The sequence below is a fragment of the Seriola aureovittata genome, chromosome 6 (assembly GCF_021018895.1).
Source record: "Seriola aureovittata isolate HTS-2021-v1 ecotype China chromosome 6, ASM2101889v1, whole genome shotgun sequence".
NCBI classification, from domain to species: domain Eukaryota; kingdom Metazoa; phylum Chordata; class Actinopteri; order Carangiformes; family Carangidae; genus Seriola; species Seriola aureovittata.
The window spans coordinates 15,237,388-15,261,882 of record NC_079369.1 but is presented as its reverse complement, the minus strand read 5'-3'; the positions used below and the strand labels follow the sequence as shown (position 1 = coordinate 15,261,882).

The window sequence follows — 24,495 nt, the reverse complement described above, 5'->3', positions numbered from 1 at the left end:
GGAAGCTGGAAGACAGCTGGCTGGTTGAAACCTATTCATATGCTAATGCTTTATGAAATTTTAAAGATTATTTGGAAGAAACTACAAGCTAAACAAAAAAACTTGGAAATGTATGTGTTTTATAATGATGATTTTATAATAATAATGATAGTAGTTTTGTGGCACATTAATGAATACTGCTGTGGCATGTTTATGAACTTTCAAAATTAAAATTTTAATAATTTAAGTAAAATCTTAGACCAAAAAAAAGAAAGACTTGTGGGTAACACATAGGATGCTTTTGTTTGTTTGTTTTGCTTGTTTCTTTACAAAAAATAAACAACTTTCAACAAACTAAAATATGTAACCAGTATGTTATGTTATAAAGCTGAGAGAAGTACAACATAGGTTAGAACTAGTGGTGCCCATGTTGTTTAAATATCAAATGCACTTGCGCCTATCTGAGCGCCGTGTGTGTGTGTATTGGTCTGGTATGGCGCATTGCTACCTTGAGGCAGCGGAAAGCAAGTGCCCCTAATGACCAGCAAAAACCTGGTGTGAGGTCAGTGGCATAGTATTACACTATTTAGGGTGCATTATTAAGATAGGTCTATTTACTGTTGCTCAGGAGGGAATGTTGCCAACCTCTATTTTACAGAGCTCCAAATCCTTCAACTCTTACTAAGTATTAATGGTAATTTTGGTTGTAGTTATTAAATTAATTATTAAACAGGGTTCCAAATTGATAGTATATTACGAGACTGTATCAGTGAATTGGCTATCTTTTCTCTTATTAGGGTTTTGCCCCCGAGGACAAAAAAGTTGTCGGCACTCACAGATAAGTGTAAGTCACTTTTAAAGTGCACAGCAGCAAATAGAAACAAATGCATTTCAGCTCTTGACCTTCTTCAGTCTTTCTGAAACACATGAGTATGACCCTTATTATATAGCAATTATTGAAACATCATCAACAAGAGATAAATATTATCAAGAAAAATAGTAGTAGTAAAAAAGTACTAATAACAATAAGTCATAAGAGAAAATATGTCAATTTATATGCCAAGCATATAAGCAAATAAATTCAAAAAAATCCTACATTTATTTGAGCTATCTCATGAATTCATACTTTTCTCTTTTTGAACTCAGGTTTTGTTGCAGCATTGAACTGCACCAGCCCAACTCCTGAATCTCTGTTTAATGCCCTTGAGAAGGAATTATTTCCTAAAAGACTACTGCGACCTGTAAAAAGGTTTTCAGATACACTTAACGTAACCATCAATATTGCTCTGGTGGGAATTTTAGGAGTGGTGAGTCCATGAGCCAAACAAACATCTATTCATACCTGCACATAGCTTTTTCAAGTAAGTATAATGTGACTGAATTTTATTTATCATTAAGAAATGTGAATATGTCTCATCTATAGAATGAAAAGACCCAGTCAATGACAACATTCATATGGCAAATCTTGGTAAGTTTTCAGAGCGCTAACAAACATTAATTAATTAAGACATTTTTCTAACAGTTCATTCAATTCATTCTGACAATGGAAAAGTGTTGAAACACAGCCTAAACATTACAATGTCTAATTATGATTATGTATTCTAAGTTTTTCAACATCAGGTGACAAATGTTTTATTAAACTGCCAGATGTTATTTTGGAATAAAACTGCTGCCGTCTGTCGATATTTGGTATTTTGCCATCAAACCATGGATCAGTTTGTCTCTCAGTTCTTTTCAACTTCTCTATTGACCGTGGCTCTCAGTCACGAGCCCACTGGTCACCATAGAATGGGAAGGGCAAAGCATCTAAAGAATGTGTGGGATGGGATAGAATGAACGTGGTTCTTCACCACACGGGTGTGGAAACAACATGCTACGAATGCTAGCATACTCAGAAAAAAATTTACTCAAATCTGACCACGTTGACAGAGGGTCTCACGCAGGGGGTTGAAGTGGGCATGAACAATCTGCACCAACAGATTCAACAGCACCTCCAGCACTTTAATTAATTAGTAAGTAAATAAGTCTTATTGGCAGTTTCATACAAATGTCAAGCGAGTTAAAATACTCATTCCTCATATTTGTCAGTTTTGTCTGAACAGATAGCAAGAGAGAACAGACACAAAGAAAAGAGAGAGAAGCCACTCTCCTCAAATCATCACACAAAGCGAAAGTCCTTTTTCAAAAATTGAATCCACAAAGGTTTTGGACTGGCCCTGTGTGTTTTTTACCAGCTCTTTTTCTGTGCCTGTTATTTGGGGTGCCCTTGATAGCGCGTTGCACTCACTGGCTAATCGCAACAAATTCCCCCTACTTGATCAAAGAGTTCACCCTGGAACTCCCTCCAACTTGAATTTTAAAAGGACAGACTTTTTACTACAAGGGCCACACAGGGCCCTGTAGTCAAGACATCAGACAATAAAAGAAATATAGAATAACTAAGTCCAGAGACTTAGTTCAAATGTTTGCCATTTTCTTAGCTGTGCATCAAACTATTGTTCTGTTCAATGTAGGAGTGGGATATAGAGGGACTGAGCTGGGATGAGAAGGAATGTGGAACTAAAAGAATCTCTGTTCCCCGGGAAAAGCTTTGGGTCCCAGACGTCCACATCGCCGAGTTGTGAGTTGAAAGGATGCTCAGTAGACAAAAATAAAAGGAATCAAACCACGTAGTGTTTTATCTTTTATGCTTCTTTCAATCAAATTTCTACCATTTTGCAAACACAGCAACGTACCCAATTTTAAATATTTGGTGGTTTAATTAAGTATTGGATACAGAAACTAAAAAAGAGCCATCTGAGTGGAACATCATCAGTATCCTCTAAAGCATATATGTGCAGTTAAAATTTATTTTATTTTTATTTTTTTCCAGCATGGACGAGGACAGATCTCCGAAAGCTCCCTATGTCTACTTATACAACACAGGTCGTGTTTTTGATGATAAACCAATAAGAGTGGTCAGTTCCTGCAGATTAGAAATCTATACTTTCCCCTTTGATTTTCAAAACTGCTCTCTGACCTTTGGATCATACCTCCACTTTGGTAAGTCTGCCCAGAAAACAACACTAATTCAGTTTCATTACAATGAAGACAGTTTGCACTAAGAGTACAATGAAAATTGTCACTTGAATTTAATTACAATTTTTGCAGAAAGTATGCATTTATGCATTCCGTAAATGTAAATTGAATATTTAACACAAATTCAAAATCAGTAGAATAAAATTAATTCATTTAAATATTATCAGCCTTGAACTTCCATTACCTTTAGCATTGACAGCTGAGCTCTACTCACTTGCAGAAGACCACAAGCAACATTCTCACAGACTGGGTATCAAATATGAACAATTTTTTTTTATTATTTTCTCCCAGCTACAGACATAAGGATGATTCAAGGTTACGCAGCTGCAGAAATTCTGGCGGGGTCCAGAAAAGTGATACAGACCAAAGGAGAGTGGGAGCTTGCAGATATCAAAATAACTCCATCTACCCTGGAGATAACTGAAGGAAGCTACTCAGACATCATATTCTATGTGAGCACCTTCAACTAATTTATTTTGTTTTGCATTCTGTGTTCATATGATGACTATGATTATTTATCAGTTTAATCCCCTTAGAATATCTTAACAAAACTGTGTGTAGAACTTCTATGTCTATGTTTTATTTGTGCAAGAGGTCAATATTCCTGGCAAAGGTTTCATTGATTAATGGTAACATCATTAAGTCTGGCGTAAACCTTCAAACTTTGTACTTGTGTCCCATCCCAAGATCATTTTGAGACGCAGGCCACTCACCTATGTGGTGAACCTACTGATCCCAAGCTGCTTCCTTATCACACTGGACCTCTTCAGCTTCCTGCTGCCTCCTGCAAGTGTGGACCGATCCGCATTCAAGATGACCTTAATCCTGGGCTACACTGTCTTCCTGCTCATCATGAACGACCTGTTGCCTGTCACTGGGGAGACAACACCTCTCATGAGTGAGTGACGCTTATGATGTAAGTCAGTGCCGTGCGGTGACTTTAACAGATAGGCAAGCGACCAGTTACAGCCCCCAATCCCCAACCAGCCCAGTCCTGTAGTTGGGAAACAACGAGGAGAAATACAGGAACTTGGTTTGGTTGAGGAGTTGTAGAATGTATTTACTTTCCCAAAAGCTTAAAGTTCACATAGGCCTACATTTCACTGCTACCTTCACAGCTATACTGCTAACTTCTGCTCTGTTCTGGTTGCCAGCCTCATTGCTCTCTCTCTCGCTCTCTCTCCAGCCCACTATGCACACAACCTACGTACTGAGATATTCCTGAAAGTAGCTGTGCTACTTGTGTAAGAATATGCCGTTTTAAACTAATCAAATGTACTGCAGATCTTGCACAGAGATGATAAATCACAGTGTAATTTGTTCGTTTACTTGCTACTGCTTCCTCATAATGTTTAGGAGGAAAAGACTGGGAGTGTTTTTCTAATGTGCAACAAGCTGATGCATGTGCAGTATCATAACTGATCTCAGATCGGTGGAAGCTGAGTCAATGACAGCTTGGCAAGCACACTGGCTATAGCTAATCACTCATCAAAGATTCACGGATTGTCCTCGATGCACAGGCTCAAATGTCCAAATAATAATATAAGATGTACCTTTATTGATTCCCCCCATGGAGGAAACTCAAAACGCTGCATTGACAAGCTTCAGCCTTTGTCAACAAGACACGGTCACACCAACGAAAATGACAGAAACAAGAGATACAATGGCTGGTAATAAAGATAATAGCCTGCTGCCGCCACAAGTAGGCACTAAATTATATGATGGATGCAAACTAGTAGTATTAGATCCTTTATGGGACAGAATGCGGTTTTGAGATCAGATATAAAGAGACATATCACTTCCATTTTGGTATCGTTCTAATTGATGTCTATTTTTAGCCTTAACCGGTCAAGCACTGCTTGCCTTGCTTGCCCTGATGGCATACCACTGATATAAGTACATTTAAAATTAACCAGATTATACCTCTTATCTATCAAAATGGAAGCCAAACTATTTCTTTTATATTTAAACTAGTGTTTCCTCTATACCAAACGCCATTATTGGCTAATTAATAACGAGATAACTTCTACCCTCATAAAGTCTGAACAAAAAATATCTCTTAATTTCTTTCCTTTTTTGTCTACTGCAGATGTTCTATTCTCTCTCAGTCTCGCTCTGATGGTGGCCAGCCTGTTGGAGACAGTGTTTATCACTAATATCCAGTTCAGCTCCAGCCAGTACAGTGCGGTGCCTCACTGGCTCAGTGTCCTTGTGTTACAGTATCTATCTGTTGTCGTTTGCCTCCCTTCAACAAAGAACTGCATCAAAATCTCCATTCCACCACCTGCTACAGGTATAATCACATCACAATCATAATATTTCTGCTTCTACTAATAGTGCTGCATCTTATTGTAATCATATTGTTCCATGTAAAAAGTGTAAATTCAGTGTGACAGTTCATTGTACAATTTAATCTTGGGAATTGTACTTTGACAAAATTATCTTCACTCAAGGTGCACTTACTGTCTTGCAAAAACATCTAAATATCTCAAAAACGTTTTTTACCCTTGGCTGAGGTCGAAAAGTTTTTGTATCAAAGTGCAATGGAGACTTTGCAAATTAGGTTTGTTTTCCTTCATTTTGATTATCGGGATTACTACCAGGCTTTTTTTGAAAGCATGTGCCACATTATGTTTCTCAGTATCACTACTCTTGATTTTTGACAGACCCAACAGTGAATACAAGTATGATTTCTTCAAGAGCTCTTCAGAGCATCTCTGGTGATACACCTCTAGAAAAAAAGCCTCCAGATATGGCCCTGGATGAAGTGAGGAAACTGAGCAGAGATCTCATGGCCATTCGCCTCCAGATGGACAAACACTTCCAGGGGAGCAAGACCTCACAGGAATGGCAAATGATCGGGGTAGTCATCGACCGTCTGCTGTTCGGCTTGTACATTATCTTCATCTCGGTCAGCTTTCTCACCATCGTATCTATCTGGATCTGGAATCATTCGTTGGAAGATTGACGTTAAAGAGAGAGAGAGTGTTAAATCAAACAATTATATTCATCAGCAAAAGTTTGACAGGACGGTAGTTCACTAATTAATGTTGTAGTATTTCTCAGTAGTTTGTGAGGAAAATGCAGGAGAAACAAAATGAAATGCAGAGAGCTGCATTTTGTGCGTTTTAGTTTTGTTTTGTTGTGTTTTCTATATAAGGTTTGTTTCTAAAAGTACATTTTTCTTGGTTTGAGAAATTTCATATAATGCTTTCTGTCTGAGGATTATATCTAGAAGACCATATCGACCAAACTGCTTGTACAGTCATTAGGAGGAGGGGTGCTGCTTTAAATGCTTTTTTAATTTGTATAGGTAATTGGTAGGAAATTCAGTTAACCTATGTTTCCTTTTCCTTTTCTTTTATTTAAAATAAGGTAAGTCCGAAAACTTTGGGAAAGGAATCCTCTTGGTTTTATTTATTCCTGCAGTTTGTCTCTTTGCCTGTTATTTATAAACAATCAATCCTGCTATTAATACCCAAATCCATAAACAGCTGGTTTGTAACACAGAATCACAGATTTCTAAAACATAAAATAAAACCAAAACTAAGTACATGCTTCAACAGCACAGAAACACAGCACCTGAGAATGGAACAGAGCTCAACTCCCAGAGGTGGAGGTGTTGAAAAATAAAATGGGTGAGTGGTTACCGAAGGTGTGGAACAACAAGTTCCATGTTGTCCTGTGTGTGTTTATGATCCATCTGCACATATCAAAGTTTTTTGTGTTTTGCATCTATTCATTTTTATCTATTTGTGAGGCTATTTGTTTATTTTTAGAAAAGTTTTTTTTTTTTTTTTTTTTTCTAATCTATGGCATTAGCTTCCACAAAGTGGTCTCTAGTCTTCCTGGGATCCACAACACTCTACACTCAATAGTATGAACGCCTCCATTTTCTACTGTATTGGATGAAAATACATTATATCCACAATGTTGGCAATTAATTGGACATATTTGTAATTAGTAAAGTTGTGTGGTTTTTTTTGTTGGAGTATAGTCTGCATGTGTTTGTGTGTGTTTACACATATGTGAATGAGGTTTTTGTTGCAGGTTTTTCCAGGGTTTGGGTTAGAGTTAGAGTTAGAGTTAGAGTCAAGTTATGGGTTGGTGTTAGGCATGTGGTGGTTGTGGTTATGGTTAGGGTAAGTCTCCAGAGAATTAATGTTACTCATTACAATCTCCCCCCTTAAGTTAGAAAAACAAGTATGTGTGTATGTAGACCGCCAGCAGTCAGCTCTCTTTGCTTTAGTCGGGGGTTGTGGAAGATATTTGGTCCATCAGAAACATCCAGCATGAGTCCATCTCAGCAGACGATCACCATCATCTCAGGTTTACTCTTAATGTCAGGTAATGATGACCTACTTTTGTTCACCTCTTTATTAGAGAGTTATGTGTGTGTTATTTTCTAAACTGATGCATGTTTACCTCAAAGTATCTTTCTCTTCATGCAAATAATAAGCAGTACAGTTATTATTTTAATAATAATTAGTGTAGTAGTTTATGCTGTTTCAGGTTTAAGTGACGTCATCTTTTCTGTTTTGGACAGGTAGATTTGAATTGACTCTTGTCATTGTATACGAGGAGAAAAATCCCTGAAAACATTTAACTATGCACCATATTTCACTATTTATCCTCTTGCAAGCTATGCATGCCACATTATGTTGAACAAAATGACTTTCTACTATTTACCTTATGCCATATAGTATCTATATCACAACATTACTCAGTGTTATCCAGCTGTTTGGATTCCAGCTTAATTCAAAGCTCATTTTCTTGTCTGTGTCCAAATAATTCTGGCAGACTTTTTGAACATATGATCATATAAATAATTCATATATTAAATATGCAATAATATACAATTGAGTAATATAATAAATATATTATTGTGGTTTAATGGTATTTAAATTGTGCAAAGTACAGCATTAGGTTTACATGGTTTAGTATAGCTTTGTATTTATAAATCAGCTCTTCAAAAAGTAATGATGGGAAAGTTTAAAAGTGCAATTAAGGTATAATCAAAGTGGCAGTCTGTGTTGTTTTATAAACCTCCCCCCTCTCGTCAGTGTCTCTATGTTACTGTAAACTGACTTGTAAAGAAGGCCACAGCGGTCCAACCTATGAGTCCATGCAGGCTGTGTTTGACCTACAGCCCTTCAGGCCCGCAGTGAACCTCAGCAATCCCACCATAACCAACATCTCCTTCACCCTGTATGCTGTCCTGGGGGTGGTGAGTCTGTCAATTCATGCTCTAAGAAAAATACCAAGAGCACTTAAATCCAGTCAGTCTACATACTGTATGTACATACAGTCATCACTGCAATTCATATTACTGATTGCCATGTGTATTGTTTCAAATCATTGCATTTTTGACTTAACTCTAACCTGGAGGTAGTAATCAGCTTCAGGTTCACCTGTTGTTTACTTTCATTTTAGAATGAGAAGACCCAGATACTCACTACTTTCCTATGGCTGAGACTGGTAAGTAGCACGGAAAGACAATAACGTCATTAAATCTGATTTTGCGCAATTTATCGTGTGCCTGTAGCCACAGCAGGAACAAGTACTAAGATTACAGCAGATAATTTAATTCTATGTTGGACAGGTAATCATGCATTCTTTTGGATTATTTTACTGCAGTACTGGCAACATGAGTTCCTGGTTTGGCAGCCTGATGAGTGTGACGGCGTCACCAGGATTTCTCTCCCTGTGAGGCAGCTCTGGTCTCCAGACATTATCGTGTATGAGTTGTAAGTTGAATTCAGCTGTAAATTTTGTTTTGTCTTTGATAAATCTGAGGGTCTTGTATACACAAACTAAATTGCTCATTACACAGTAGTTACTGCCCTGAGGCAGACGGGCGCACTTACCACCCATTCAGATCTTGTTAAGTGCCAGTGAAGTTTAAGCATTAAGAGCAGATTCTGAATAGAGCATATGCAAGTGTCACTGGTCCATGCCTCGCCCCAACAAGGAACAACAAACCCCATGTGAGCCATCAGCTGCAAGTAAGAGGTGTTGACACAGAACAGGATGTGAGGACATCACACCTCCTGTTTGATTCAGAGCTGAGAATAGTTCTGGAACTGGCAAAAGGCTCTCTGGTCTCGTTATAAATCCTGACTGGATACAACCTGGTATAACAATCTGGAGATACTAAATCGAGAACTGCTGTGTCCTGCATCAGTGCTGCAAGTGGTGGTGTCATGTTAGGGAGCGACAGTGATGTCCATCAAATGTGGATTGGACATATTTCTTGCTCAAATCAGTCAGATATTTAAAACATGTTTGAAATTTTAACATGCAAAGTTAGTTCAAGCAAAAACTTTGCATGAATTGTGAAAGTGATTTTACCTCATATTTTTGATTCCCCATGGGTCTCATTTAAATTCCATCTCAATGTGTTTTTTCTGTCATTTTGTGTTTTACTTCTTCCTGACTCCTCCACCTCCAACCCTCCCAGTGTCGATGATGATGTCTCCCAAGCTTGTCCTTACGTGTACGTCAACCACACGGGTCACATCCGCTGGGACAGGATGTTGCGGCTCGTCTCAGCCTGTAACCTGGAGATCTTCAGTTTTCCGTTCGATGTGCAGAACTGCACATTTACATTTGGCTCCTACATGCACACCAGTAAGAAAAGACTTATTAAAAATTATACAATCGCAAATATAAACTCATCAAGTCAGAGGCTACACTCAGACACATAGAACCTAAAGTGGGTCAGAAAATGCAATTTATATTTTTGGGATTTTTTTGCAGGGAACAAAAATAAATACAAAAGAAAAAATGAGAACAAAAATATAAATCACTATGTAATAAATCAGGCTCAGCCTTGAGCCATCTTGTTCATTTAGGTTATCTTAGATTGGAGTATAGAACTGTCTTCTAGCTTTCCCTCTCGCTTATTGTGTTTTTCTTTCTCACAGTACGAGATGTAAGGGTCAGTCCAGCCCTGACCTTTGAGGAGATGTCTGGAAACTCAAAGCGTTACCTGGAAGCCAGTGGAGAGTGGGAACTGGTGGACATACTGGGAGAGACATCTATCCTCCAGTTTGGGATCGACGAGTGGGACATCATCACCTTCTGGGTGAGGGAAATCAGTTTACACAGTGTTTACTACTCTAGCAAATATAACAACCGTAAATAAAACGTCTGCCTATCAGAGACAACAGTGGGCGAGTCATGTCACATTTTATATTGTTTGCTTAATCTGTATAAAAGCCAAAGTGCATCTTTATTTGTAGCCTTATATGTAAAATGCAGACAGTAGCGTGGTATCACTCTTCTCATCTAACTCTCATCAAAAAACAAACGACTGTATTTCTCAAAATGTCAAATTATTATTTAAATCGTCTATAATCAATAATCTTACAATAAGAACGTATCAAATGACAAATTGAAAACAATGTAACAACGTGACAGGCGTCTCTCACGGTAATGAACCTGCTCCTCCGCTTGACTTTATGGAGCTTCAAAGCAAATTACCTGCTGAGTGCTAAACAGCAGACAGACACAGTTAAAGACTAGCTGGTGAACATAGTGTAAAATTTAGCAGCTAAAGAGTCAGATAGTTCCCTGGTGACAAAATTGGACAAGTGGACCCTTGTGTACTTGCGGCTGCGAAAAGTATAACACTAGCTTAAATAAGCAACTGTAGACAAGTTTGCTAAATCAACCCTAAAAAGGTGACGATATGTCAGTGTTGCAATACATTAAGATCCTTGCTGTCAAATACAAAAAACAAACGTTTTAAATTTGTGGATTACACGTCCACAAAGATGCATTTAAACTGAACCTACCTTTCTTGTCCACTAGGTGGTCATCAAGCGGCGTCCAGTGCTCTACGTGGTGAACCTGCTCATTCCCAGCTCCTTCCTCATGCTCATCGACATCCTGTCTTTCTACCTGCCCCCCCACAGCGTCGACCGCGCCTCCTTCAAGATGACCCTCATCCTGGGCTACACCGTCTTCCTGCTCATCATGAACGACCTGCTGCCCAGCACAGCAAACGGCACGCCCATCATAGGTCAGAGGTGATGACATGTAGAGGTGACATAACCGGGGGGTTTAAATAGCCTGGGTTATTGGTTCCACCACCAACAACAGTTACTGTCCCATAGTGACCAAAACAAAATCAAACAATGGAGCTTTAAGTTTTGGGGTTTTTTTGTGACAAACTACAAAATTGTCGGACTGCCTTAGTTTCAACGGCCGACTGAAACGAATCAAAATGGTTGCACAAAAAATTACAAAAAACATTTCTCAGGGTTGTTCCAACATTTTCTGGTCAATAACAAAACTTTTACATCCCAAAAATTCTCATGAACCAAACAATGACATATTTAACTCAATGGTAAAGTGTGGATTTTTGGCATATTTTTGGTGTTCTGTTGTAAAAAAAAAAAAAAGTGCTTAGATAGAACATATAATATATTTCAAAGATGTTTAATTTTGTTGTATCAACACGTCCAGAAGCAACTCTACATGGGGTCTTTTGCTCTAGTTTAGTTTTTCTTCAGTAGAAGAAGCAGTCTCTGTACAGATCCTGATGCTCTCAATGAGAAAAGGCAACGCCCAAATTGAATCGGTTTATTGTACTGTTTATCACTCTATAATTTTATTTATATTTTGGTATATCAGAAATTTTATTCTTTTTTTTTTTATGCACTGCTGAAAACTGGTGGTGAAATTTTGCAGGTCTGCCATGCAACATTGCAAATGCTTATTAATAATGCACTGCAAAACAGCCTGCAGTGATAAAGTTGATAGTTTTCTGAATACATCAATATATTGTTTGATGCTCCATCACAGAGAGAGAAACTCAAAATGTCTGGTCCATTAAAACAAAAATAAAGAAAAAAGCTAGCTAGTTAAAAAAGAGAATATACTGTATAAACGTTTACTGAAGAGTTAATATAGTATTTTTGATTAATGGTAAGTTTTAAAAGCTGGAAATCTGATTACCTTGCAAAAGAAATTGCTGAGTCAATGGAAATGACCAACAACTCTAATAAAAAATCTTAAAAGTTTCACACATGACCTCTCTAATCGGTATCCTTCAATGTTCCAACCTGTCCTTCGATGTAGGTATCTATTTCTCAGTGTGTCTGGCTCTCATGGTCATCAGTCTACTGGAGACGGTCATCATTACCAACGTTCTCCACCACAGCACCATGAAATATCAAGAGGTTCCAAACTGGGTGAGGGTGGTTGTCCTCAAACACATCGCCACCCTCATTTGCTATCGCTGGCCGGAGGACGTCCAGCCCCCGTCTGTACGACAGAATGATAAACCTGAAAGCTCAAATGGCAGCTCAGTACAACCAGCCAGCCAGACACCTGCCCAGCACCCAATCAACAACGGAGGTACTCAAACAGACCCAGTAACACGATTGTTTATATTGTTTAATATATATATATCTATATATATATATAGATATAGATATATATATATATGAATTTGGCTTCATAAGTTGAGTTCAAAGCAACCTCCACCTTACAGAATCTTACTCCAGCTATTTGTAAATCCATTTTTAAGTTTGCGTGTGAAGTCCTTCAAGCTCCAAGTTCATAGTAATTACTTGCTGGTTTCAAATGACTGACTTAAAAAAACGTAAGGAACGTCTTAGCAAGCTAACATCTGTATTCTGTCCATTCAAAAGCAATCACGAAAAGCATACATAAATGTTACTGGGTGTAAATATTTAAGTAATTTCTGTTATAATTTAGTGATACATAATCCTCAGGAAGGTAAACACATTTGTTTTAACTGTGCTGAGTTTGAAGGTTCAAACAGCAGATGCAACAGGTTTCTGGTGATCTCTCCCATCACTGTTCTCTTGCCAGGTATAGCGGCTCTGCCTGAACTGCAACAGATCTGTCAATACCTGGGTGACCTTCGCGCCCACCTCACCTCGCTGCAGAAGGAGAGCGAGCTGCAGGGCCAGTGGTGCCACGTAGGATATGTCCTCGACTTCCTGCTGTTCCGCATCTATCTGCTGCTCATCTCCTGCTACGCCCTGGTCATCATCTCCATGTGGTGCGTCTGGATCAGCCAGTCCTAACTAGACAAGGGCAGGGATCAATTCACTGTCAATTCAAATAGCTGTATAACTAGAAGGCAACACAAAGCCTCTGCCAACATTTATCAGTTATTGTTTTGTAATGTTAAAGTTTATTTTTCTGGGTATGATTTTGCAAGGAAATACAATGTACATGCACTACTGCTGGTTTCGATGTCCTGTATGATGTACCAATATGTAAATGCAGTGGAATAGTGTTGGGACAATGACTGTATGATATTCATCATCATCAACAAGAATATTTACCATTCCCATGCGTTATTTGCTGTTGTTGATAAGCTAACCGGTAGCACATCATCTTTTCTCTGTAAGTGTAATGAGTTCTTTGTGAAAAATAAAAATCTAAAATATCAAAGTGACCAATGTCAAACTACAGATCATGATCACTGTTACCACCAATATTTAGTGTTATCAATGATAAGGATGTATGACCTGAACTGTACTATATTTTTTTTCTGAAAATTATTGAGAAAGTTGTTTTTATTTAACTCAACAACTTCCTTAATGTAAATGGCCTTTTTGGACAAAGTTCGATCTAGCTACCAACATAGCATTCAAGCAGTACTGACAGAGATATCAAATAACACACATGAATACGGGTTTACATAAACATTTGTTCAAGTACTTTTGAATCTTTGTGCATCCTTTTCGACTTCTATTAATACTTCCAAAGTAGGATTATCCTACCATCTCTAGAGTTGGATGATTATCTGGTACACTCATAAGCAGGGACTATGCTGTTGCATATGAGTGGGTTCCTTCAGGGGTTGATTCTTGGACCTCTATTATTCAACTTATTGCTTTAATTTATGATAATATGATTGACCTTCTCTGTTATTCACCAGCTGGCTATGTGAGATGATAGATATGATAATAAGAATGAATTGCCATTTCATTTTCATTCCTTTGTTGTTTTATTGAGTGACCTATTATCGTCATTGTGAGCATGTCTGCATATTGATGTTAGTGTCTGGTGAAATGTACAGTCTCACAAAGCAGCCAGTGCGGCTGCTGACTGTTTGTTTTGTTTCGGTGCCGCCAACTCATTTCTGAGTTGGCACAACAAATTTCACCACTGATAATTAAAGAGGCAAAGCGTCATTTTCATACAGTGCCTTAGGAAGCAAATTAACATGACAACCAGCCAATTGCATGCTGCTGTGTTTGCCTTGGCCTTAGCTATCATTACTTCTAGTGAAGTTGTTGATGCATATAAATACAAATCAAACTGATGATGATTCAAAAACCTGTTGTACAATTCAAGTACTCATTGTGCAAATACAGTTATCACATGAGTGGATCTCTGCAAGCAACTGGGAGTAGGTTATGCTACCATTCACTATACTCTACAGTCAATATTGGCCTTCAAAGGAGGTTACACATTTAATCTACCTATGAACAAATTCAGGTTGCTCCAGCAGATAGTCTCAGTCTGATGGAGCAGACTTGAATTTTATGCTTTATAATCACAGGCACTTGACACAATAAACGTTTAAGTGAGGCTGAAAATGACAGAGGTAAAGCCCGCTGAGCTCATCGTCTTCTGTTTCATGCTTCTTCACGGTAAGATGGAAAACATTTTGACTATCCACAAAATAAGCAAAGAAGAAGATTCGTTAAGAGCTGAATTTGGTATTTCTTTGGTTACTTCTCGTCCTTTACAGCTGGAACCTCCTTCAAATAATAGTATAATAATAATAATAATAATATAATAATACTAATAATAAAGTTTTATCTAAAGTTTACTTATGGTTTGTTGTCAGAAACTGCTAAACTAGAAACTTAAGTGAAACACAATAATGCTTTTTCCTACTTAACACGGATATACTACACACACAGTAAACGCAGCTATAAAATACAACAAAACAAACAGGGTACAGATTAATATATGTCTACTATTTTCTTAAATTACATGATACAGGTTTGACTAAATGATTTTAGGAACTACATGCTACATTAATAAAAACCGTTTCAGTCCTTGTTTCTATGAGGCATTTATTCATTATTACGAGCATTTATTGTTTTTAAAGAAAATCAGTCATGTATCTGTTTAATTTAGTTATTAAAAGATTAGCTAAATAATCAGGTGCCACTGATATGACATATAAAGATATAACAAAAAAAACACTTACCTATCTTCTAACAAAGAACCCTTTATAACGGGTTTATAAGTTGTAACTTAATCACTTATTTTGTATTTGAGAAGCATTTTTAGGTCTTTCTTATTGACAGTAGAGTGATGTCAGGAAAAGAAGAAGACAGATATGTAACAAAGGTCCCTGGTTGGACTTGACTGTTGCAGTTCATGGTGGCCATCTTAACCCCTAAGCCAAATGTCACCACACTAACAGCTATATAATAGTGAATATGTCATTTACTAATAATTTATGAACCATTAATAAGAACAACTTTTGGGTTGCCAGGTTGAGGAAAAACCTTCTGGCTGGTGTTTATTAAGCATTAATAAAGCCTTTAGTTACAACTTATAAACCCTTTTGTCTGACAGACACTGATGTGACGCTAAAAGCGGATGTGAGTTTTCAGATGTTTTCCAGTAATATGTGTTTTTCTCCAACCACACTACGGAAGCCAAAAAACAGCTGCAGCTGCAATCATTTAATTTCATCCTATTATCTTTGGCTCTTATGTTAATTATATCGTCATACTGGATTATAAGAAGCCGAGAGGAGTCAATGGGGTGGCCATGATCATTTCCAGACCCATAACCAAAAATCTAATTTTCCAATGCTCTGTGCCCTGGATCCGACACCCACCCACAAACAATTATGGCATCTATCTGGCAGTTCTTCAGGCTAATGATCCTGTTATCTTGAGAAAACAACTTTGTTATGAAAAGATAATTCACTGATCTTATTATAAAAGGTTGAAAAGAAACATTTCAACTGCAGTCATAACTGAAAGATCTGTGCCCATACCAGGAAAAATATCTTAACTGAACACATCAGTGTTCTGTGAAAGTTCTGACGGGCAAGTGATAACTTTTTCTCATTTTTTCAAGTCTGTGTTTTTCTCATCTGTGAAAACAGGTGAAATGGCTTGAGGCCTTCAAGGTTTTATGGACAAAGGTCTCTTGGGTGAATGTCCTATGTGTGAGTCATTCTTCCATTACAGCTTTTCCCTTGTGTGGACGTTGTCCCTCTTTATACTCTGTCACCTGACTTCTTAAAACATTTCTTGCAGAAAGCCTTCACCAATTAAAATACATGTCTAGCCAAAAGAAGGAACAGATCAGAGTGCATGGAGAAATTAGAAATAGTTTTCACCTATTTTCACAGAATGTAGAAAAATGAACCTGAAAAAAAAAACCAAAAAAACATTTCACCTGTTTTCACAGATGAGAAAAAAAAACACATGCACTGTATTAACTGTATGATTTTTGTTTCATACTGTCTTTTTTTAAACTCAGGTTTTGTAGCAGCATTGAACTGCACCAGCCCCACTCCTGAATCCTTGTTTAATGGCCTTGAGAAGGAATTATTCTCTAAACATCTGCTTCGCCCTGTAAAAAGCTTTTTGAATCCAGTTAACATATCCATCGCTATCACTGTGGTGGGAATTGTAGGAGTGGTGAGTCTACGCAAGCACCTATCGCAATTATACCTGCACATAGGAATGCATAATTTTTTCAAATAAGTTTTTAACAGTCACTGATTTAGACTCATTATCAAAATTAATTAATTGCCAATTGTCATAATTAACATAAAATATGTTTCATCTTTAGGACGCAAAGACCCAAACCCTGACAACAGTCTTATGGCAAGTCCTGGTAAGTTTTAAGAGCCCAAAAACATTATAGATTTGGAAGCTTTTATCTATTGTATTTATATTGTAGCATCTTCCTAATTAATCTGATTGTATTAGTGGTTGTTTGTAGCAAAGTTAGCCAAACCAGGGGGGGGGGGGCAGGGCTGAAATCTGCAGATTCTACCAGTTGTTTTCTCTCATAAATCAAAGAGATTTAGTTCAAAATGATAATTACACACCTATTGGTTTAAAATGATTAAATTATATTATGATATTGGTATTGTGTTGTTTAATGCAGGAATGGGATATAGAGGGACTGAGCTGGGATGAAGAGGAATGTGAAACTAAAAGAGTCTCTGTACCTCGGGAAAAGCTTTGGGTCCCAGACGTCCACGTCGCAGAGTTGTGAGTTAAAAGGATGTTCAGTAGTTTGTGATCTTTTTCAAATTATTGTTCAATTAATCATTTAATAGTTAAACTGTTGTAATTCTATCGCATTCTTTTCCAGCATGGATGAGGACAATTCTCCGAAAACTCCCTTTGTCTACTTATACAACACAGGTCGTGTTTTTGATGATAAACCAATCAGAGTGGTCAGTTCCTGCAGATTAGAAATCTATACTTTCCCCTTTGATATCCAAAACTGCTCTCTGACCTTTGGATCATACCTCCACTTTGGTAAGCTTTGAACTGCATGACTCATACTGTTAAATTTACAGTACAGGATAAAATCCAGATTTGTATACTACAAATGTTGACTGGAGATTAACTCTGGTCTTTTTTTTGTCAATTGTTAATCTAACTTGAGGCATACAAGTGTTGGTAAAGAAATATGAATATAATACAAGGTTACACTAAAACACTTGCATGCCTCACATTTAAATAATTTGACAAATTCAACTGTGAAAAGCCCTTTTTAGTATCAAAATATCCCAGTGCATTTGGCTGGATATATGTAAATTTATATGAATGACTGTGTTTTCAGTACTGGCCCGATTGCATTTAAATTTTAAAAGTCCAACGTGTAGCCTTTTTACTCAAATATTGCTGGCTGTTTCCATGTGGTTTCAAGTCTTTATGCCAAGCTAAGATAAGCAGCTGCTTGCTGTAGCTTTAGATTTACTGTACACATGTGAGAGTGGCATGGACATTCTAATCTAAATATCAGGAAGGAAGACGGTGAGCATATCTTACAAAACACTGAACTAAAACCACATTTACTTTAACAAAAGCTGCCACAAATCACAGATAACATCACTTTGGGCATCTAATGACTCAAAACAGAACTGTGCTGTTAAATGTTATTCAAGCTTCGGATGTAAGGATGGTTCAAGGGGCCACAGCTGAAGAGATCCTGCAGGAGTCCAGAGAAGTGCTGAAGACCAATGGAGAGTGGGAGCTGGCAGACATCATTATAGCTAATGTTGCCCTGGCGTTAAGTGAGGGAGAATATTCTGAAATCCAATACTCTGTAAGCACTTTTGAATGTTTTACTCATCACTATGATCACCTATTTTGAGTTATAATTGCTGATCACACATTATAGGTTCTGAATGCAGGCATACATAGACTATATACAAATGTTCATAGCATACTGTTCTGTGACCATTATATGACTATTATTATATTATTATTTTTTTTATATTTTAAGAACAGAGGTTTAACCTACTGAGACCAAGCAGAGTATCAAGGCTGCCTATCCCAGACCTAACCAGTCTGATGGTTGTAATGCAGAAATACCTCTTGGCAACTTTCTTTTTCATAATAATTATACCAGTATTTCAGGATGTATGCAGTGATAATTTGCTGAAGTAAAAATGTGAAGATGACTCTAAAAATATCAGCCTCCAGTGGAAGGAGAGACCTAAAGCAAATGCTTTTGCATGCAAATTCAGAAAGAAATGAAAGTCCTTAGTCTGATTTTACCAACTGTCCCTGTGTCTCTTCCCAAGATCATTTTAAGACGTCGGCCACTCCTCTATGTGGTGAACCTGCTGATCCCTAGCTGCTTCCTCATCACATTGGACCTCTTCAGCTTCCTGCTGCCTCCGCAAAGTGTGGACCGATCCTCCTTCAAGATGACCCTCATCCTGGGCTACACTGTCTTCCTGCTCATCATGAACGACCTGCTGCCTATCACTGGGGAGACAACACCTATCATCAGTGAGTGACACCTGTGATATTTTTGTTTCAGAGGTGAAAGAACATGCATGCTTATTTATTAAATTCACTGTTGCACATGCGCATTCAAAACTAAGAGCTGCTTAGTTTAACCACACACTCTTTGACTGCTAACTGAACAACTCTGAACATGGGTGGAAAGTGTTTATTATTAAATTTCTGGATAGAGACTATTTGTTGGTAGAAGGTAGATATAATTAAAACTGAACTAGGATATTGTTTCTGGAAAGAAATTTTGTTTAATTTGTTAAATGTTATTTTTTAATTCTGTAAGCAGCACAAACCTCCAATGTATTGGCGTGGCAGAGAAATCAGAGACTTGACTACAGTTTATATTTGATGATTAGTCTTTTCTGCAGGGTTATTAGAAAACTGCCCCATCATCAGTTGCAGCTCCAGCTGTGGTTTTCCACTATAGTTTTCAACATACACTCATGGAGACAATTATATTTTAAAACCATTAGCGCCCAATTGGCTAATTTACGTTTAAAAAAATAATACTTGCCCTCAGAGTCATATAATGGTACAGCATGAACATGTATACATGTCCCACATATGTTTTTGATTCAGAGTGACTTACGTTTTCTGAAGCTGTCATCAGGCTCAATGTCCCTCGCAAACAAGCGAGCAAAATCTGCTTTGAAATCACAGAAAAAAGACGCTCCTTTTAACTCCAGAACCTGCCTGAAAATCATCAAGTTTTTAGTTTTATTCAGTATCAAAGTCTTTTAGTGACAGTTGTCTTTACGTCCACGTCTACACTGCAAACAGGAACAGCTAGTGGCTAATGCGGAATACTTTTAATGGCGCTAATTTTGTTAATTGTGAACAAATATCGGTTAAAAACATTCAAGATATGTGCCACAGCTGACTTCCTGGCAACGTTACAGCTACTTCCTGTTTACGTCCCCCCAAGTCCCCAAATTATCGGAAGTGTAGTTCCAAAACTTACAGCGTAATTAGCCCCCAAATCAAAGTAAGACCAAGAATAATAACAGGAGTGATAAAAATCCATTATTATTATTCATTCAGGTTGCAAAGTTTAATTATTTTTTTTTGACAGGAATAAGGCTCAGAAAGCCCCATTGACTCTGCTCTAGCCATTAATATACAAATGTGCCCTGTGTTCAAAACCTGTTGACAAAAAAGTTAAATTTGTGTGGGGTGATGGGGGTGTGCATGAACATGGATGTCTTAGTTTTGTTTCAGGGGAGATCTTCAGTGTCAGACCCCTGCAGTAGAAGCCAGAGAGAAGATATTTTTATTTCATAGTATCTGTGAAACAGTAGTTAATACCTTGTCTTCTGAAAAAACTGGATCATCCCCAGCAGCTTTACAGCCTAAATGCCAGCCTGGCACTGGGCTCCACCCTGAATAAGAAGACTTAATGAGTGTGTTGGCTTTAGCATCCTGGTTATGGTTTCGTTGTTACAAAGGCACACCTCATTGCAGATGATCAGAAACCGCTGCAATTGTGTATTCAAGGAGATGAATAACAGGTTCCTCAAGTTTTAATGTAAACATTATTTCCTGTACACAATTATAACCAAGATAAGACTGAAAATCAGGATAGCAACATGTAAAACATTAACAATATTTAATGAAAAGTGTACTTAACCCTCCCTGTCGCTGCCGCTGTGGCTGTTGTTGTTGTTGTTGTTGTTTCCTGCAGATGTGTTCTTCTGCATCAGTCTCGCTCTGATGGTGGCCAGCCTGTTGGAGACAGTGTTCATCACTAACATCCAGTTCAGCTCCGGCCAGTACAGCGCAGTGCCTCAGTGGCTCAGCATCCTCGTGTTACAATATCTGGCTGTTGTCGTTTGCATCCCTCCAAAGAAAAAAAGCAACCGAACTACAGTCTTCTTCAACCCATCTACTAGAGGTATATCATTATTATTATTGGTAGTACTAGTAGTATTGACTTTAACAATAAAAGACTTGAGAACTTTAACCAGATATTTGATTTAGTTTGACCCGGCTGCAAGGGATTGATTGGGTTAGGGAAACCTTTGCAGTATATTTTGGACAAAATATTTTATAGAACTACATGTTACGGAAAACTAATATGTAACATCTTTGTTTATTGTTGTAGTATCTGTTGAATAATTTATACAAACTATGAAAATTGCGGAAACCTCTCAAGTTTGTCACTGATCTATAAAATTTGCTTTTTCACTTTCTTTCAAATGACTTTCTTCTACTCATGTTAGTTATCCTTTCAATAACGCACAACAAAGTGCCTTGAAATACTAATAACAATCACACTTAACTAAGATTCTTAGATTCCAGTTAAAGACTGGTTAAATGTTATTTGTTGCCAGTTTAATTGATGGTTACAGGGGTTGTATTTCATCATTTAGAGTTAACTGGAAACATCCATTGATTTTACTACTTAAAGTAGTGGCATTCACAATACTTGTTGTTGAGCTGTTACATCTGACTGAAGTTGCTGGAGAACTTAGTTCAGCATCACTTGAATTTTCAATCGTATTCATGTGTTTATTTTCCTCCTAAATACAAATGTATGGATATATAAACATGTTACATTAAAATCACAATTCTCCTTTCACAACAATCTTACTGGGTAACTGGTAACTGCATGCATAACGTTTCTTTGGAAATGACTGTTACTTATGCACTGATTTCAAACAGTTGTAGAACAGTTGAACTACATTGGAGGAGTCCTGATGTAACATTTTGATCGACACCAGCCAAGACTAATAATTTTCTTTATGATTATTAGCACTATTTATATAAATTCACACATGTTGTTTTTTGTTTTTGACAGACCCAGCAATCCACACAAACAACAGCAACATCTCAGTAATTGATCCTCAGGGCATGTCCGATGATATACCTCTAGTGAAACCCCACCTGGCCCTCTCGGCTCCTCCGGAGCCGGCCCTGGAAGAGCTGAAGAAGCTGAGCAGAGATCTCGTGGCCATCCGTCTCCAGGTGGACAAACACTTCCAGGGGAGCAACACCTCGCAGGAATGGCACATGATCGGGATAGTAGTTGACCGCCTGCTGTTCTGCCTGTACATTATTTTCATCTCTGTCAGCTTCATCACCATCATCGCTATCTGGATCTGGAACAACTCGTATGCTACATGATTAATCAGCAGGTTACATGTACAAGGAGCTCACATGCTGTGGGCTAGAGTGGTACTTAGCTGGTTAACTCAAGGCCAAAGTTTGGTAGACTTATATTTGTTTTTTGTTTTTAAGATTATGTGAAGCAGTGGTTTGTACCAAAATTCTGAAAAAGAAACTCAAAGGTTTTATTATATTATATATATATATATTCATGCTGCATTTCACTTAGATTCCCTTTGCATCAACAACTTCCACAAAGTGGCAAAAGCTGCCGAATCTAGTGTCCAACCCGCTCTTGTAGACTTGAGCAGTTAGTGTCTCACGTATGAAATATGCCAACATACAGTGCACTTCACCCATGCACACGTCTCTTAATATTGCTTCAAAGCAGAAGATTATCCCACAATTCACCTGCATCACACCAGTCCAGTTGTTGGGGGTAATCCACCATTACACTGGTTTTAGTTTAGCTGTGAGACTAAGAATTATCACAAATTTGACGTCAGTGTATATATAAATAATGAAGGAGAATCTCTATGGTTAATCCTGTATACTTGCTCCCTTTGTGGAAATTAAGTAAAACCAACAAAACATCTGAGCTTGATAAAGACGTGTTTGTATTAACGAGAGCCACAGGATGTCCTCATTAATCATGTGCCTCCCAGTGAGCTCTGACAAGGTGTGGGTAACTGGCATGGAGCCCTGGTCTGATGGCGAGTACACAACTGCCATAAGAGTAGCAGGTATATGGTCATTAATGATGCACTCCCAAATTTCATGTCAATCTATCCAATAAATGTCAAGACATTTAATTTTACTCGAAACCACAAATGTCAATGTGATGGTGTGAGAGGAAAAGTAAAGAGATCACCGAAGTCACTGGGATTTATCCACTGGGGACCGTGAATGTCTGAACAAAATGTCACGGCAATCCCTCCAATAGTTTGTTGATATTTAACAACTGATAAAAAGCAAAATGAGTAATGCTAATGAAGAGGCGTGTTTATCATTTAGTAACATTTGTGGTTTTAAATTTTGATGATACAATCAACCCCTCTGATTTGTTTTTAATGTCATATTTTCATTTTAAACAGCTAGGTTTTATACCAAGTGTAATTATTTAAACAATGAATAAACAGTGAACCAGTGAAGCAGAAGAGTCCAATGTTGCTAACCACTGTGAAGCGGTAAAGATAAATCCTCTTTTTAAAAAGCCAATCAACATCCTCAGGGGAAAATAAAAACCTCAGCCTGTAATGCTTAACTGTGTTTTACACTCTAAATAAAATTTGATTTAATTTAATGTATTTATAATTACACCAACAAACTTAATAGTTTTAATGGAGGAAGTAAATCCACATTTGTTTCCAGTCTGTGTCCATGTACAACACTAAATCAAGGGGAAAGTTTCAATTAATTTCAAGAAATCTTATAAAATTTTATACATTTATCTGTCTATGAACTTTATGACTATATTTTGGTTACAAAGCTACAATGTTAAAACCACTTTTACTCTTTTTAAAAAAATGTCTAAACTTATTACTGTATACTGTCGGATACTCTTTATTGTATTCAGTTTACTACAAACCCCAAATCCAGATCATTATCTACAAAGTATAGATTTCATTTTCAACAGGCTACAGGCAATAATCATTTTTTTATGACACCAGTAGAAAGATTTCCCAGATCCTCCAGATGCTCTCAGGCCACAGTTTACATTATGTTATTGAGGTTGAAGTTCTGCTGAACTGACTGATGTCAGATTGTATCCACAAGATGGAGCTATTGGTCAATTGTTGAAGGTTTTAGACACAGTAAAGTGAACTGTGGGCTGTTAAATAGTTAAAACTGTATTTCAAAAAGAATAGTCCAGAGAAGTGATTTTTACACATTAATGCATGAATCATTATAATTTAATATTGTGCTGAAATGGTCCAGTCTACATAATGAGTTTTATATAAATACATTTTGATGCTTCTGCTCTTCTAAAGGTTTATGTACAAAATACAAAGAAGGCCCAAATCTGTCTTTTTCCTGTGTTCAGCATGCTTTGACAACAAATAACGTCAGTGCTGCCTCACCGTTTTCTGATTGTAGCACACATTGCATGTTTATGATTTTGGGTGATTCTGAAGTTTTTTTTCTACAAATCTTGTTGAAAGTTCAGGGAGTATTTGATCAGGTTTTATCTGTAGTGTGGATTTAAGTACTAAGTAGTGTTACTCTCTTGAGAGAAAGAACTTCAAATGTAGGTTTAAAAGAACGTCTTTTTCACTCAGCTTTAGTTTAGAGCTGAACTTATCAATCAAGTTTT

At 37.4% G+C, this 24,495-nt stretch overlaps 3 protein-coding genes across 3 annotated transcripts; all 3 read left to right on the top strand.

Annotated features, from left to right (window-relative positions):
- Window positions 1-472: 472 nt before the first annotated feature.
- Window positions 473-7,844, top strand: LOC130170912 (5-hydroxytryptamine receptor 3A-like). The gene is made up of 9 exons (XM_056378615.1): window positions 473-503; window positions 1,126-1,286; window positions 1,403-1,447; window positions 2,493-2,599; window positions 2,852-3,021; window positions 3,349-3,509; window positions 3,745-3,955; window positions 5,147-5,350; window positions 5,724-7,844. The coding sequence occupies exons 1-9, from the start codon at window positions 473-475 to the stop codon at window positions 6,023-6,025; spliced, it is 1,392 nt and encodes a 463-aa protein (XP_056234590.1). The 3' UTR covers window positions 6,026-7,844.
- Window positions 7,845-7,972: 128 nt separating this feature from the next.
- On the top strand, window positions 7,973-13,121 carry LOC130170911 (5-hydroxytryptamine receptor 3A). The gene is made up of 8 exons (XM_056378614.1): window positions 7,973-8,284; window positions 8,491-8,535; window positions 8,695-8,804; window positions 9,518-9,687; window positions 9,984-10,144; window positions 10,873-11,083; window positions 12,145-12,423; window positions 12,904-13,121. Exons 1-8 carry the CDS (start codon window positions 8,183-8,185, stop codon window positions 13,119-13,121), a joined length of 1,296 nt encoding a protein of 431 aa, XP_056234589.1. The 5' UTR covers window positions 7,973-8,182.
- A 975-nt stretch (window positions 13,122-14,096) lies between these two features.
- On the top strand, window positions 14,097-24,495 carry LOC130170504 (5-hydroxytryptamine receptor 3A-like). Its single transcript, XM_056377823.1, has 9 exons — window positions 14,097-14,702; window positions 16,567-16,727; window positions 16,882-16,926; window positions 17,203-17,309; window positions 17,413-17,582; window positions 18,215-18,375; window positions 18,857-19,067; window positions 20,758-20,967; window positions 21,874-24,495. Exons 1-9 carry the CDS (start codon window positions 14,648-14,650, stop codon window positions 22,197-22,199), a joined length of 1,446 nt encoding a protein of 481 aa, XP_056233798.1. The 5' UTR covers window positions 14,097-14,647; the 3' UTR covers window positions 22,200-24,495.

Bases quoted from the DNA above. Each gene is read 5' to 3' on its own strand.
- LOC130170912 (XM_056378615.1), top strand. From the start codon at position 473: ATGGCGCATTGCTACCTTGAGGCAGCGGAAA. The intron at 1,287-1,402 runs GTGAGTCCATGA...TCTCATCTATAG, and splicing joins TGGTGGGAATTTTAGGAGTG to AATGAAAAGACCCAGTCAAT. The intron at 3,510-3,744 runs GTGAGCACCTTC...TCCCATCCCAAG, and splicing joins ACTCAGACATCATATTCTAT to ATCATTTTGAGACGCAGGCC.
- LOC130170911 (XM_056378614.1), top strand. From the start codon at position 8,183: ATGCAGGCTGTGTTTGACCTACAGCCCTTCAGGCCCGCAGTGAACCTC. The intron at 8,285-8,490 runs GTGAGTCTGTCA...CTTTCATTTTAG, and splicing joins TGTATGCTGTCCTGGGGGTG to AATGAGAAGACCCAGATACT. The intron at 8,536-8,694 runs GTAAGTAGCACG...ATTTTACTGCAG, and splicing joins CTTTCCTATGGCTGAGACTG to TACTGGCAACATGAGTTCCT.
- LOC130170504 (XM_056377823.1), top strand. From the start codon at position 14,648: ATGACAGAGGTAAAGCCCGCTGAGCTCATCGTCTTCTGTTTCATGCTT. The intron at 19,068-20,757 runs GTGAGTGACACC...TGTTTCCTGCAG, and splicing joins GGAGACAACACCTATCATCA to ATGTGTTCTTCTGCATCAGT. The intron at 20,968-21,873 runs GTATATCATTAT...TGTTTTTGACAG, and splicing joins CTTCAACCCATCTACTAGAG to ACCCAGCAATCCACACAAAC.